Source organism: Apostichopus japonicus, chromosome 12, assembly GCF_037975245.1.
Source record: "Apostichopus japonicus isolate 1M-3 chromosome 12, ASM3797524v1, whole genome shotgun sequence".
NCBI classification, from domain to species: Eukaryota; Metazoa; Echinodermata; class Holothuroidea; order Aspidochirotida; family Stichopodidae; genus Apostichopus; species Apostichopus japonicus.
In genome coordinates, this window is record NC_092572.1 from 3,470,101 (window position 1) to 3,487,621 (window position 17,521).

The following is a 17,521-nucleotide window of genomic DNA, read 5'->3' on the forward strand; positions in this document are numbered from 1 at the left end:
CATTCTTTTGTGAATGTTTCTTAAAACTTTTCCTATTGTTTGTTTATAAACTACGGCATCTACTTCTATACGGCTACAAAATAACTGATACTTTTCTGTAATTTTTGGGCAAAGCATTAGTAATATGAGAATCGTGGGCCCCCTTTCCAAGTGGCTACTCCCTACCCATCCGTAATGGTACCCGGCCGAGCCGCCCCTCTTATATATCATGGCTGTGACATGGCATCCCCCTTGCATGGTACCCGAGGCGGACCGTCCCCCGTTTGATAAGCCACCAGTATCAGTAACAAAATTTATTTTTCACATATCTTACTTGTCGGAGAAACTTTCTCAAATGTGCACCAAGTTAAATAATGTTTTCAACTGAGATGTTCTTGAAATACTTTTACAACAAACACCAAATGCACCTGAACATTTGTAGCCCAGCTGTCTGTGTCGATGATGGTACCTGATAACATCTATGCAAGTTTAACAGCCTTGGAATTTGTAGTCTCTTAGTAACAGTGAAACAAACTGGTCCAGTCAGTTTATCGTGGAATTATCTTTTACCATTGTTTAACATTTTAAAGCAATAAGTTATCGATTGTATATAGACACTGAAATATCTCACTTGAATCTATTTTCCAATTGTCTTAGTTTCCTGACAGAACCCAAGACATAATGATATCCCATCAGACAAGAGATTTGGTTCAGAACTTGTTGATGTAAACTGAACAGACGCTAGTTTGGGTGTATATATGATGCGAAAAGCTCTAATGCATAAAATCTCAAGAAAACAATATGCTGTTTGATGCGAAGCTGCCGATTCCAATGTCAATTCTTTCCTTCCTTTTTTTTTGCAGGATAAAGTAACAACAACCTATTTTAGAAGAAGCATGATTTAGAGCTACCTTGGTGTACAATTTCCAAGTGCCAAGAGAAAGACTACCGGAATATATTAACCTATTTCGAGATTTGGTTCATTTTTTGATCGTCTCGAATAATTTGCCTTGTTGACAATTTTTTTTATGAAATCTTGTCAATTTTGAATCTCTGGTTGCCACTTCAGCTGAAATTGATCTTTCGAGATTCGTGGAATTTTGGGAATAAAACAGCAATTTTACAACAACAGCAGCAGCAGTAGCGAGGAAGAAGTAATACTAAAAATTTAAAACCAGACTTCGCAAAAAAAAAGAAATCTGAAATATTATATCAGAATTCAAAATCGGCAGACGTTCCATCGACTTAACACTTTTTAATATATCGACTTATACAAGATGGCGATGAACGAAACAAGTTGCGATGGTGATGAATGTTGGGAATTTACTGATTATGGACAAAGGATTCTGATAGGGTGTCTGCTTATATTAATATCGATGTCAGGAGTCTTTGGCAATGCACTCGTCATTTTCTCTGTCTATGTTTCGCGTAAACTCCGAAACGCTACCAATGTGTTCGTGGTTAACCTGGCCATTGCTGACTTGGTATCATGCTTGGGTATCGTGTCTAACATTATCGCTCTTCTCTCCAGGAACGGTTGGCCGTTTGCTAATTGGATATGCGCAGTCTCCGCGACCACATTGATGACGTGTGTAGGTGTCAGTTTATACACCTTGGGAGTAATCTCAATTAATCGGTTCGTACTGATCACGAAAACTATCGCAGATTACCAGAAGATCTTTGGCTCTAAGAGAAACATTATAATATGGCTGTCTTTTATCTGGATCATCCCTGTATGTGTGGTCAATGTACCGCTGATTATAGGTTTGGGTGAGGTAGGGTATAACCAGAAGTACCATTCCTGTTCCGATCTATCGAATACCGAGTATGAACATCTCTACGATATAATTATCGGTCTCGGTCTTTTCCCTATTCCACTCATCACGGTAATAGTGTGTTACATACGCATCTACGCGCATGTCATTAAGCATGCGCAGAAGCTAGCTACCCGGGAAGACTCTGAGGTGGTCTCTACGCCAGCAAATACACAAAGTGTAAAAAATGACGAAAACGGGTAAGTTCCAAAACATTTTCGTTTCCCATAATCCCTGAATTCGCATTTTTCTCTGCAATACGACGTATATGCAAATTTCCAGATAAGACATTTCATTGCATGAATATTCATAAGCTTCATTCATGATAATTCCTTCATAATTTTCTTCTTACAGCAATGAAGTAGAACAATTGTATATTTATATATAAAAAAGTTAATTATCATAATATTTTCACGAATGCAGTAAAATTTAAAATCGACGGCACCTTTAAAGAGAGGTACCTTGGAATTATGTTATCATAATGCTAAGTTTGATTTCATTTATATTCAAAACTTGTTGAAACCTGCGATCATCTGTAAGGCGTTAACCGTAACTGTTTGCCTGCTGCATGAAGTTTAAACTTCTTTTAAATTTTTAACAAGCTCTCGTTATCCTCTCAGAAAACATGAAACTAAACCAAAATGTGTAAGCCATAAAATGTTTATGGACCCGTAAATATCTCATTATTTACTCATACAAATTATGGAATACAAAATAAATAAAAATATAAGGTATCAGCTGAAATAGTTTCTTGAAAGTTTCATGTTAAAGTTTTTCAGAAGATTTTGCTCACTTATACGACATTATGATGATTACAAATCACACATATAATATACCATACCGACCAAATTTTTATTTCGTTGTATACAATGGAAACATGATCAATTATGACACGCAGTGCTTTTATACGATACACAATAGGCATCGAATAAGTCACCGCTGTAAAATATCTTACGGAGAAAGTGTTGACGATATAATTAAATTAGAGTTTTCCTTGCTTCGAGAATCCGTCTCAAATGTGTGTCGATAAATCAAATACGGACAGACACTTATCATCCTTGACAGTGGAAAGGGAGATAATAATGAAAAGTATAAGAAAATGAAAAAAAAGTTGGCGTTATTATGATAGTTATTATGACAAGGAAATAAAAAAAACATAATGGGAAAGTCTTGCTTGAGATACTTTCGAAACATAGAAATTGCCCATAAAATGTATGAACAACGAAGAAAAGAAGGAAGTTGAAAATGAAAGTGAAAAAAACACTTTGTTTTGGGATAGAATAAAACATGGATGTCGATGGAGATATACTTTGACGATGTTTCCGCTACCACACTTCAAGATCTCTTTGGTTAGCGTAGGCTGACGTAATGATACAGGTATAGTTATTATTTAGGGTGATTTATTGTGATTATGATATGTAGATACACTTTGCGTGCTGTATTGTCTCTTAAAGGCATTGAAGACTCACCCCAAACCGCGTGCGACCATCTGAAAAAGTTAACTTTCTGTTGCTTGCAAGTGAGGTTTTGTTCGTTTCGCTACAAAATGCAGACAGTGATGAAACGTGATACCTTGTTATCTTTAGCTGGACCTGAGATGTCCATCGCTGTATCGTTTATACACTGTGCTGTGGGTATTGACCGCAGCTGTATGTACTGACTGTACACTAGTGTCTAATTACCGACGGTAGCAAGCTGTGTGTGTGTATTTTCTGGGATCGATGGTGGTGTCTAACACTTCTGTTACACCTCGTTCGAAACTAGGTCAGATTACCGGCATTAGACGTTTCATTTTGCGCGAGTCTTCACACCCTTTAAAACATTATTGCTGCTTTGAAGTAGCAATGAGTATCGTTACCAGTGGCTTGCAAACAAATCGGAGGGAGGGCGGAGGGCGAGGGTAACCTCAATCTTCTAATCGGAGCGTAATTTTTACATTTACCTTGAAAGAATTAGACTATTTACCCAGATCCTGCAGGACGTCGTGAGAATCCAGGGGTTGTTAGGATGTACACCCCTTCTTTCAACTTCCAGAAAAAATAAAAAGTATCAAAACATTGCGTTCAGACCTAATTATCGATCTAATTAATTGACTCAGTTGGACCCAGAATGCACCATTTGGTGCCAAAATGTTATTATGTTTTTGGGGGTTTCTTTCTTCTTTTTTTTGGAGGGGTGGGGGGGGGGGTGTAAACCCACAGACTTTATGGATGGAACACACCCTCCTTTATATAAATCCTTGGTTCCGCCTCTAGTCCAGTCATGAAGGTCCATGTGCCTACCTAATGCAGTTAGGGGCAACATATAATTTGTCTCACCCTTACCGTTTAAATCATGTACACGCTGAAAAGAGCCATATATGTCAAAGGTCAGGCTGGGCCACGGTGGAAAATTACAACACCGGGCCTCCATTTTTTCACTTTTCAATTTTTCCATTAGTTTGTTATCAATCTCCATGACTAAAATTTTATAACAGTTCTTTGTTGGACGATATTCATAGTTATGTCTTGATAGGGGTTCCCTGGGTAACGAGTTTGTTCCAAACAATCAAAGAAAACTTGATAGCGTAACCTCACAGGAACAACTAGGACTGAACAAGCCTCTTTGTAGCCATCCTCAGCCCTGCCAACCGGGCGGGCGGGGAAGGGGTGGGATGGGGGTCAAGGTGGCTACAGCCCTGGGGTACCTCAGAGTCCGACCTAACCGATAATAAATATCTGTAATACAGATGAGGTGTCATATATCGAACAATGTAAATATTGAATTTTGCAATAAAAATGTCATAGAGATATATGTATGTGTAAGTTGCATATGGGTATCAGCACACTGAAAACTACTTCAAATGTCTGTTGGAAGTCAGTATAAATTACTCCCAGGTTTCAGCACATTGAAACTGTTTCAATTTTCTGTAATTGTAATTCTCACAATGTTGGTTACTGTATATTGAGGTTCAAACGGAAGAGTAAAAATAATTCTCAAAAGTGAATAAATTCTCCGAGGGTGGTCTCAGCAAAATAACTCTAAAAGGTTCGATATAATTGACTGGTTTGGGAATTTCTAGTAACAATTGGGGGGGGGGGGGAGGGGGGGTTGCTATCGAAATTGATTATGTAAGCCCACAAGCAGTGACAATTGAATACGCGCACCAAATGATTGCGCGTCGAAATCATCAGACCATAAATGATGAAATTTCTCTATCACCCTTTTCGTTGTTTTAAACATTGAGTGTGGATGAAAATAAGCTACTTTATATCTTATAGGTGACAATTTCCTGCGGCAAAGCTAATATTTTTGCAAATTGTCTGAAATTTGAGACCGGGCAATAGTCATAGGATCTCTCTGAAGTGATATTTTCACCGCTCTTCTGGACCGTAACTATTGGTTACCAACCAACGGACGGGCGCGCTGTAAGGACTATGTGTTATGACTGATAATGACAAATGTTCATTGGATGATCGTTTTACATATTTACCTATCCAGTACACTTGTCCATGTTTGAATTATGTATGAATGACATGGCAAAAGTCTACATTTGTCGATTGTTATCTACAGTTTCACTTTCAATGACACTTCCGTCAGACTGATATCTATAAAAGGTCTTTCTCAAATCACTTATCTTGAAGAAGTAAACAGGAACAATGAAACTGCACCGTATACATATATGCGTACCGTATGTACACACACGATCGCGCATACACAGCGAGTATTAACATCGATATGGCAGTTTAATGAAGGTTTTCTACTTTCTTTTCTAATCTTGTAAATCAGAATACATTAAGCTACAGAATGGTTATTCCTTGCTACAGACCTTTCTGCCTAATAATTCCCTCAATTCCACACGACATATTAAATTATTTGTCTGTAGGGCAGAGAGAGTGGTGAGCAAAACAATATTAACTGACGGAAGGCGGCATAAGAGGCCAACTTATTGTTACCCAGAAGAGTCTGGGTGACTTTGTGAGTGTGGGTATACAATAAATGTTGGCTGCGAGGAATTATCGTTAGACGGACGCTAAGTCTAAAGACAGCACCTTACGCATTGTCGATCACATATATCGAGAGTGGGTGGTAAGGGATGGTGGGGTGAGTTGGGAACGGAGACGGGGGCAGGGAAATGTAGTGTCCAGTAAAAGCTATACTTTCCGTACAAATTCAATTGAAATTTATGTTTTGTATGATAGTATCGAAAACAAAAACCTGACACAGAGTACAGTAAAAATAACATCATATATATGACACTAAAAAACAGAGGTAGGTTATAATAAGGCTATTGACAACAAAGAATACAAAAATGAAAAAAAAAATCAATACAACAAAATAACATAATATGAAGGATACTAAAGAAGAGAAATATGTTTAATAAGGCCATTGACAATAAAGACAAAAAAAAAAAATCAATTCACCAAAATGCGAGACAAGAAAGAGAGAGCACAAAAGTAAACATGAGAAGATAAATAAATATGAGGTAAGATGAAATAAGCAAGGGAGAGGCAGAGATGAAGGAAGAATTTAGGCTCGGAAGAGAAAAGAAAGTACAACTGAACATAGGTAATAATCATTCTCAGTATATTGTAGTGACTATGACACACACTAACGTACATATATCTTCACACAGTGAATAAGTGACTCTCAAAGTGATTTTCTCAAAATAACGATCCATCTTTCTAGCGACAAAAGATGAGTTTCTTTCATCTATTGCATATGCAGCCGATTGAAACTAATCGTCAAATCTGTAGTTCCATTTATATACCTATATAAGTTTATTCTTTATTTATGATTAAACCAGGAAGTGTGGTTTTTTATTTTGCGAAGAAGTTTCGGTTTAAATCGATCATTCTAGTTTTATATTTCACATCCAATAGTTTTATGTGGCAATTATCGTGTCATCATATCTCGGTTTCACAGTCTGGCTCTTATCGGTTTATATTTAGTCTTTGTTATTTACGAAAGAATGTACTTTACTATAGTTCAGAAACTCAGTTTCAAGTTTCATGCATACAGAATGCACAATGAAACTGACAAAAAAATATAGCTTGTAAATTACTGTCAAGAGTTTCCGCTTCTATTATATCTCTTGACTTCTCTTCTTACTGATATAACACCTCATATAGCCATTGCATAGAGTATTAGGCGGGTATTAGGATATTAAAACTACCTCGCAGACTATATAGAAAAATGAAAAGCATAGAACGCCAAATGCGCATTAATGGCCTTTAATGCTAGATCGAAACGCGAGCGCGACATTATACAAACTTTGTGATATTTACTTTTAACACAAGAAAATTAAATTTGTCATCATGAATAACGATGATCGTTAATTTCATTTTGGAGACAAAAACTGGGAGATATTTAGACTGAAAATGTTTGCTTCTCATTGGCAGAAGTTTATCTACAGTCACGTGTTTAACAATGACATTCACATGTCATTTGAGCCATGTTCCCTGCCGGCCAAATAGTTTTCAAAACTACCCCCATAGCTCATACAGTTTGCATAGGTATAGCACTTTCACTTCAGTTGGTGTGTTTATGGTTAGAATCTCAGCATCCTATTCCGTTAATCAGGAAATGATTTGTAACTTTTATTCTACTTTAGGCTAACTATCATTCTTTCCTCGTAGCTTATACTTGACATCAAAATACAATGCATTACAGCCGAAAAGTAGCTGGTACAATGTCAACTAGAAACTTAATTTGCAGGTAGACAAGAGCCTCTTTGAACATGATACTTTGTCATCTAAGAGACGTTCAAGTCGAATCCATGTCTGTATGTCTCTGTACGTATATTGTAATTTAAATAACGTTACAGAACCTGCTAAGTCTGGTCTATTAGCTCCTAATGCACTATGATATATATCCACGTTGAGAACTTGCCATTAATTTCTTGAGTGTCATAAATAATTCTTCTCTTCGAAAAGTCCCACAGAAATTGCTGACGTATCATTTTTAGCGACATGTGCATAGTCGAGGGGGCAAGGGATGGGCAAGGGAGAAGCAAGGGAGGGGCAAGGGAGGGGTAAGGGAGGGGTAAGGGAGGGGCGGGAAGGGAGCTATATAGCTTCCATCCCGAGGTGAAATAAGGGGTGAGAATAGCTCAAGTCCGGGTTCCCGCCCGTCGGAAATATTTAATACGTCCATGAATATTCCACGAATAGAATGTAGACTTCAAAAAGATGACCATTCAGATGAATTAATTGTACGTGTAGGTCTAGAATAATTTCTGTGCGCCCTTGCATACATGTACGGTGGCCAATGTGTGGAATAATCACTTTGTCGCCAGTGACAAGTAGGACACGCAATTGTATTTTAAGATTAGGGTTAGCTTTGCTGTAGGAACTAACCAAATTAGCCTTACCAGACTAACATGACGTGTATAGGCCAATAAATCCGCATTCGGGTAGGTGTTTAATCAATCAAATAAAATTAATTAATGAAACAACGATTTGAAATGAATATATATATATCTATATATATATATATCTATATATATATATATATATATATATATATATATATATATATATATATATATATATAATTTTGTCTACTTAATGTTCTTAAGTTTTACGAACACTTGTACTGAGAAAGGCTATATATATTTCACGATAGGGTGGTCAGCCTAACTCTTTTGAGGAGCAAATAGGCAATACATAGTTCCTTCACGGTATATCTTATTGACTCAATTACATTGGTATCCCTATAGCCGGAGGTGGTGCATTCTGGGAAGATATGAATGTTAAAATTAATTTTCGAATATGTTCGTGCAATCTATCTATGACATCGTTTCTCGTGCATGCAGTATGGATATCGCAGTGGCGGCGGGACCGGGGGGGCTTGGGGGGGCTCAGCCCCCCCAATGAAAAAGTTGAGGGGGCAAATGCATGATAAGCCCCCCCAATATTTACCAAGGCTCCGAAACGTGCATCTGCCCATTTTTCAATGCCCACTTGTCGATCTGTCCGATGCACACGTATACTATATAGGTGTAATAATTTTAGTAATTGCTGGGGGACCCTGGTCCCTCAGCCCGTCCCCTGGCTATAGACCACATTGTCACCCCAACCGCGTCTTCACGCCCCGTGAAAAGGGGAAGCAGTGAGTGTGAGTACCGGTAAGCGTAACACAACTTCGTCTTAGGCCAATGACTTGCCTCATTTCAGCCAGTTCTCCAACATCCCCTTACTTAGTGGCGGAGCGTCCATATATACAGTCAGGGGGCGGATCCCCCCCCCCCTGACGGACTCAAATGGACTGCTGGCGCCCTTTTCAGCATTTCACTACTTTTAACTTATTCGCGATTATTGACTATTTTATTGCGCTCTCATATACCTATTGACATTTGTCATATTATGTTGGTGTAATTTTCCGACAAAATGGCGACGACACCTATTTATTCTCCGTTTATCTGCAAATTAGCAAGGCCCGGAAAGGGTCATTTCCTGCAATCTAGGGAGTAACTTTACTCAAAAATTTTCTGTACGCTCCACGCCAACCTGTGGTGGCGCTCCGCTTAGATAGTGTCGAAAGCGCCCCTACAGACCATTCTTGCCCCCCCCTGACCAATACCCCTAGCTCCGCCACTGCCCTTATACTACCCTCAAAAACGTCTTTGCGAGTACACTACGAGTAATAGCTACTCTCTTAAAACACCATCGAATATACAAATTACAATGTTTTTACAGACTTTTACGTGCAATCTGAGAAATTGCAGGCTTGAGACCCATATTTTAGGGCTAGGTATTCGCAGCATAAAACACTCGGGAAGTGCCGTTTCCGGCCATCTGGGGGTTTGAAAAAACCCAAAATTTTCTTGTACGCTCCGCGCCAACCGATGGTGGCGCTCCGCTTAGATAGTCTCCACACATTAGCCCCCCCAATAATTTTTCCGTTCCGCCGCTCCTGGGATATCGTACTTTCAACAGATAAAAGAATTCCATTTTGTCGGTTGCATTTTTATAAACAAAACCTCAAATGCATCCACACTTTGTCATGCTTTGTGATAGCCTGAGAATTAGTTTCCTGTACATAATTTACCGGTAATATCAAATTGTGTAACAATATGTGATCTTTGAAATTGAAGTCAGTACAGTGTTGTAAACGCAACTTGCAATATTACGGAACCAAGAAATAAATGTATAAAATATCCGCAAAACTTCCCACAAAACAACGCATAATTTAATACTGAAATTTGAGAGCCCTTCTTGTTTATTCTTTCATCCATTTTCCTATTTAGCTTTCAGACACAGAATAAAATAAGGCCAGAAGGTCCAAACGGAAAATAAACTTGTTCCTTAAAGGACTGGTGTTGATAAAACTACGTGACTTTTGTAGTCCTAAAATTAACTTTCAACCGCTTATATTAAAAGAAGAAAAGGGCAAAAGAATAATCATTTGTGGGGTTTCGTGGTGAATAAACTTGCATCGCATCTAAAATACCTTGCAGCATTTTGTCCTAATCCAGGGTCGAGTTTCATTTATCTGAATACCAAACTGGATTACGATAAGAAGAGACTAGTGTCGTTGACATGGACAATATATCTTCTTGATTGACGCATGTTCGGCGTTGTTGATCACTTCAGAAACGATAATTTTGCCAGGGATGATAAATTTACACTTTCTTATATCCTTGATAGAAGTGTCTCAATCAAGTATAACTCCTCTAGCTATGTTTCCGTGACTTTATAATAAAAAATGATATAGTGTGGATGGTCCTGTAGAACACTGACGATTTGAATTATGTTTTTTTTTTTCAAACAAGAGAGAGAAAGAGAGAGAGAGAGAGAGGTGGGGGTGGGGGGGGGGAGATTAAATTAAAATTAAATTAAGGCTGGAGAAGATTTATGGGGACTTTTGAGTTTTGCTCTTGTTAAAGGAGAAATAAAACTCTTTCCACATTTATTATCTTGTGCAGAGGGAATTGTAGCATGTATGGGAGAGGTGGTGTGTGAGATTAGTGGAATGGGAAAGCGTGTTAAGAGGACGGGTGTAGAAGTTGGGGGGGGGGGGGTCATATTGATTAACACAATTTTAAAGAAGAGAACTGCTCAGTGAGATTGTAAATGTCTGGAGGTAAATCGAGAGATAAAACCCCCAAATATATATATTTTTTGTAACAACTATAAAGGAAGAATAGAATTAGAAGGTGCTCATTGCTTTTAGTGGGATAGGGAGGGGGTATGGTGGGGGGGGGGGGGCTCTCCCGTCCATTCACATTCAGCTCTATCAACCCCCACCATCTGCACTGCCATAAATTATACGTCTTTCAAATAATAATCTTGAATCATTTTCTGTTAGAAGTCATTTTCATATCAACAAGTAACTAAGTGCTAAGATGTGGTTTAAAACTTTGAAGGAAAAAAACAGAAGAAAAACAAATGCAGATATATCGTTAAGTCTCGTGTAGAATATTTTCGATTTGCTGGCAGGAATACATCAGTATACAGCATGGAGAAAATTTACGAGTCGATTTAGGGATTAATCCTGAGGATAAATGTCGCACTTTTTATTTAAATAAATGATGATAAATGTCACATTTTTTGGTAAATAAATGATGAATACCAACAGGTTACGTACTACCTTGAAGCTGTCCAATTTATATGCTAACCATTCATGCTGAGGGGAGGGGGGAGGGGAGTTTTAAGTGAGAATTTGTCAATATTCTGTCAACACTTCTACTCAGGAACTGATCATGTTTTTAACTACTTGAACAACCTGATTTGCGAAAAAGATTATACATTTTTATTAAGCTCTCTTAACTTTAACTATAAAAGCTGCATGTTATCCTCCATGCTTGAGACGTCGGTATAATATGAACGCTGCGGCACACGTTAATTGCTGCTATGGATTTCAGTGAGAAACTCATTAATTTTAACGTTATATCTAATAGTTACCAGCGTTAGTCATTTTGAAATTCGCCATTTCCGCATTATTCGATTTTCTCTACATATCACTGTTCCTAGATAAGTATCCCGCCCACACCACCACCACAAAATAATAATAAAAATTAGGTAAACAAATAAAACATAAAAATGTCTCGAAGTCTCAATTTCATATGAAAATAACGGTTACCATCGAGTTAAGCAATTAGATAAAGACTAGTTTTAAACAGAATAAAACAACTTAAAGTGATGGTATTACATTGGAATTTAGGAGTGGAAAGGACCGTCGAAAAGACCGTAGCCACACTAGGGGATTATTAGGGGCAGTTGTGCAACAAATCAGTCAGCCTTATATATAGCTATACAGAGGTTAAGTTTGAAAGTATTCAATTATTTAGCCGTTGAACAACAACACGTAAAAAGCTCTCACCTTATGTATTATACATTATATCTAAAGTTTCTAGACGGCTTATAATAGCTCACAACCTTCTCGCTGTAATAATATGTGCGTATTGTAATGTAACGTGATGTCAGGTAATATTATATGCCCACTGTAATGTAATGTAATATAATGTAATTATATGTGCGTAATGTAACGGTCATAGGTATGTAATAAAATTTGATGCGCGTTTGTACCTCGATTTTGCCATCGTTGCGACTATCCAAGCACCTTGACTGTACGGTTAGCTTTAATTAATTATTGATCAAAAATATGCAAGTTTTCTTTTGTTACTTCCTCAATTTTAAAATGTAAACATTAAACATGTTATCCTTCCAGGTACGCTGTCTGCTTTTAGCTTTGATTAATAGATAAATTAATATTTATTCTATTTTTAAATTTTCCGCAAACGAATGGCAAGTTCTATATTTAGGGTTGTGGAACTTGTTGAAACTTGCAAGGCAATAAACAACCCTGGTAAAAACGATCATACACGAAAGGTTTCGTTTAATATTTTCATCAGACCGAGGGGTGGCAGGAAAGGTTTGAATCTGAATTTAGAAGGATGGGGGGGGGGGGGCGGTGTGAAGAGGCTGAAGGCAAGAATGTAGGTTTACGCAGGGAAGTTTGACAATGAATTGAGTGGCTAACCACAAAGCGATTCAAAAGGGAAATAAAAAAAAAAGGATAAATCTTATAGTACACTTAATAAAAAGGTGTAAGTCCTGTTACCTTTGAATTTTAGTTAACAGAGAAAGGCACTCTCTTTTAGTGAGCAAGAATGTCCTTTAATAATGTTAACAAAACTGTTAAACAAAGATTAAGTTTCCCTAAAAAAGAGGGAACTCCTTATGACAAGACAGGGGTTAGGGTTAACCCTTATGACAAGGGGTACTCTTTATTGTACTGTAGTGTTTGGGTAATGCATCTTTTCACAACGTGTTTAGAATCAAAATGAAACAATGAATAATTAAATTCTCTTACTTTATTTGCTAAAGGACGTGCTTCGGTTGAATAAATTTGTATTTTGTTTTTGTCATTTCAGAGTACATTCGACATCATCAAATGGAAATAACGTTTCAAGCTCGATCCCCTCTGTCTCTGCTTCTGCTAAGAGGGCGACATTTGCATCTCAGCGATCAACGACAGCTAGCGGTCGTCGTGTAATGCGACGTCATCGGTCTATCAAGACTTACCTTTCAAAGAGGCAGATCGAAATCACGAAGAATCTTTTCTACGTTCTCTGTGCGTTCCTCATTTGCATAAGTCCCTACTTGTTCGTCTTATTATTGGATGACAAACAAGGGGCGCAATTTGTACCTTATGCTGCCACCATTCTTATGTTCAACAGCTGTATCAACTGGGTGATTTACGCCACAAAACATCCTTACTTTAAAAACATTTTCAAAGCCATACTTCTGTGCAGATGGAAAACCATACCAGAACCCATTGACTCGGTACGTGAGGGTAGACTACTGTGTATGAAACGCCGCTGAAGGGATGCACAGATGGTGAGAGAGGTGAAGAACGTCATATTTTGGAACGATATGATCATCCTACGGCGTTTGTGTGTACTTGTATATGGTGTGAGAAGTGGGAATATGCCATCAGTCATCTACTTCATATCATGACTGTGTATGACGACCTATTTATCCTTACCAAGGGTTGGACATATATCATGTGGACTTGTCAGACGAAACTCTTAATACTGTAACTATGATCGTTATAGTGTAACGAAGTAGGCGAATGCAATGAAGAAGCATGATGCTTATGATGGTTAAGATGGATGTGAGATATCTACAGAAAAGTCATTTATTTTAATAAGAATACAAAATCCTTCAAAATTACTGACGATCGTGTAGAAATAATGTATATTGTGTAAGGCATATTACGAATTAATGTTGGATAATGTTCTTGTAAGATTAGGCTTACAATGCTAAGCCTTCGGTAGATTCATACGAACTGATGCAGTATACACAAGAATTAAAGTTTGTTTCTCGATGCCATTTGTTTCGATTTTACAGCTGTTATAGAGATAACAATACTTCTAAATATGATACAGTCATATTACCACTTTGTAAATTAGTTCAAATTCTGATACAAGGCATATACAAATATTATATTTATATTCTGCTTATTGCTCAGACATTCCTAATAACTGACGCATTTGGTGACGTCGACATTCCGCTATATCAGGAAATGATTGTCAATTATGAACCTTAAACATTTTAGAAGATTATGACCTTTCTATGAAACAACCTTTGAATCTCAGATTAAACGTAATCGATAACTACCGTTGGACCTTCTTTCCTCTAATAAAGGTTCGTTCAATAGGCATTGATTCACCTGCAACTAACTCTGATGTATTTAATTCTGGAACGACGGTAGGCTGAAATTAATTTGACTTGACTGATTGGTGCACCGCTGTAGTTGAATGGTTGATACAAACAAAACTCTGTTGAACTATTCAAACAGGTATTGACAAATAACATTTCATGGCATGACTTAAAACATAAACAGTGTAAAGATGCCAAACATGTGTATCTTGACCAATGTTACCAGAAACTTACTAAGCTATGTCTCTTAGAAAACATTTGCTCTCTTGACGGGAGGTCTGGGCGAGAGTCTAGGCCTGTGACGTTAAACTGGGAGGCCATGGGATGGTTGGTAGCCTTCCATCCGTTATGAGGCTCCCTTAGTGGAATAATTTGGCCATCCCTGAAATCCGGACAAGAAGAAGACGATTTGGATGCTTAATATTTTTGATCAATCTGCTATACTGACCTTGTATTCGTTTTCTTATATGTCTTAAAGTATGTCCAACAAACCATGTGGGAAAATCTATAAAAAAAATTGCTAAATCGGCGAGAGTCTTATAAGCATTTTTTTTTAGACATTTCATCTAAGTCGAAGAAATTTCCCACAATTGGTCAATTACATCAATCCATGTCCCAAACATATCCCCATTTTCATACACTGTAAAGATGATTGATTGTAACACTATTGAATTATCTTATAGAAGACTGAATATAAAAGTGAACTGAACCAATGTTATATTAGACTAAATCAACATATCATATTCCCTAATGCGGACAGTGTATCCACGCATCTATCGAGGACGACTCTGCGTATACTGTATAGGTGTGACATTATAGTTTCGTATGTTCTGTGTTATACGCAAACCTCTCTGTACATTGTGATAGTAACTGTATCAATAATACTAAGCTTCTACGTATAACCGATTGTAAATCATTACAACTACTTTACATACAATCACGTCCATGTTTGAGTTCTATGTCACGTGTTAATTGTGTTATCTATCACATTGCCTCTCTCATTAAAACTCTCCTCTGTATATGTATGAGACAATTTTGGAAATAATCCAGAATATAACAAGCGATACAGATGCGAGTATGCTCTGCTAGTTTAAATTTTGTCCACCGGGAATACAAAAAGTGTTATCTTTTCGCGTTTAACAATAGTCAAACTGTCTTAATTACTTCCGCTCTTGCTTTCCTGGGTTCATCTGACTACGGAAGTGTATCATAGGTCAAAAGCTATGATATCGGGGCTAGCCTATATCATTTCACTGAAACAGCGTGAAAGCTGCTTTCTTGACACTTTCGATTTTGGTACTTAAACACTTCAAAGTTCATTGTGCGTTGCACATTTACCTTTTGCATAATATCCGATTACACCATCACATACGGAGGTCCTGAGTAGACATGAGAAGTGATTGGTAGAGTTATAGGCTACTGTGTCTGTATAAAACGACAAAACATCACAGAATAAGAAATTTGTCCAGTTGATGAGGTACGCTAACGTGACATCTTTTCGACAATTTATCACATGGCCAGCTGCTGCGTGGCACGATACTTGACATCACGTCCAAAAAAAGAAGACATTTACCGAGTTCTTGAGTAACGAGAGGGTTACATCTTGACGAAAGTGATCACATTGTCGAGTTGGTACGCTGCTTGTAAATTTACAACTCAACTAATTTTATTTTTGACGTGTCATCAAATTTCGCGCAATGTAGCAACTCATAGGGAATCTTGCAGGGCACCAGTAAACGTAAGGCATTACAAGACATATATACTTCCATTGTTATTAACTATATTGTTACAGCAATTAAACATATTTATATATTAAACTCCCAAGAAAAATTTATATATAATAATCAAAAAAAACTTATATCATTTATTACAGTGATATTTCCAGAAATGTTAAAAATCTTAAAAAAGACATATTTATTGAGTAGACCGTTTGCAACACTGAGGTAGAGAATTAATACCAAATACAGCGCTACCTCAATAAGGTAGCAGTCTGTAGTATCCTAAACCTATATCTATAGTTAAACGAGAACAATTGTAACGTTATTTCTGCAGCAATGACTGATCACAGAAGTTAGTATTAATATTACAATCATTTGGAATTTATAACCATCAGCTAACCAGGCTAATAGAAAACAGGGAAAAGGAAAACAGTATTTTATTCTGGCACATTTCTCATTTTCTTTCCTCGTAACAATTTGTTCATGTAATTTGGTTATTTTTTACTTCAAAAATTGTAATTATTATGCGAGACATATCTGTATAAAAAGGTGTAAATAAATTTCATAAATGGAGCTGCAATACTTTTTGGAAAATATTGTTTTTCTTTGTGTTTCTCATTGCACTTGTTGCACTTTTTAAACTTTTTTACTAACTTCCAACGTATAACTCCGACATTCCGCAAGGTGTTTTGCTTGAAACAACTATGCCTAGCGAGAAATATCTTGTTCCTGATGACGGACACAAAGTGCGGAGTTTGTGGGTGGGGTGTGGGCAGTGTTCGATTTTTCCGGTATCGCATCGCAAAATGCGATCCAAAACGACAAACTTGCGAGACGTTTCCAAATCAGCATCGCACATTGTGCCGATTTGTGCGATTCAAATTCCTAGTCAGATTTGGGAGCAAACACTCAAACCTTAACTTACGAACTGTCGATCACAATGTAGAAGTTATAATTTATTGAGTTTATACACAATGTACAACTTATTCACTTGACCATATAGCGAAAAAAAAACCTGAAAAAATAATATCCTACCATAGTTAAGTGTAAAGCAAATAGCCTAACCACCTCGGCAGTTACGGATCTCACGTAACTAAAAGGTTCCCTGGCAACGTGCCAAAAAAATGTTAACAAACAGGTGTTACACAGGGGATGAGCTCACAGTTGTTGGGAAGGTACCTGGGCAAATTCGCAGCACATGTACCGTGGTACAGTAGTTGGGTATAGGGTTAAACACTGCAGTTGTAAAAATGTACGCATCAAGGGCGTAGGAACCGGGGGGGCTGGGGGGGGGGGGGGGGCGCCAGCCCCCCAGTGAAAAATGTGGAGGGGCGGAAGTATCATTCCGCCCCCCCCCCCG

The 17,521-nt window shown here is 37.6% G+C and overlaps 1 protein-coding gene across 6 annotated transcripts in view; it reads left to right on the forward strand.

Moving 5' to 3' along the window:
• Nucleotides 1-17,521, forward strand: part of LOC139976791 (melatonin receptor type 1B-A-like) — a 73,834-nt gene that overhangs the window by 33,478 nt on the left and 22,835 nt on the right. For 5 of the 6 annotated variants that reach the window (XM_071985567.1, XM_071985566.1, XM_071985569.1 and 2 more), the window contains exons 2-3: nt 843-1,993; nt 13,153-16,734. The exons of the other annotated variant lie outside the window; for it this stretch is intronic. In XM_071985567.1, the coding sequence (XP_071841668.1) occupies nt 1,257-1,993; nt 13,153-13,603 (1,188 nt within the window). In that variant the 5' untranslated portion in view covers nt 843-1,256 and the 3' untranslated portion in view covers nt 13,604-16,734. Of the gene's footprint in view, nt 1-842; nt 1,994-13,152; nt 16,735-17,521 lie in introns of those variants that run through there. 6 annotated transcript variants of the gene reach the window in all.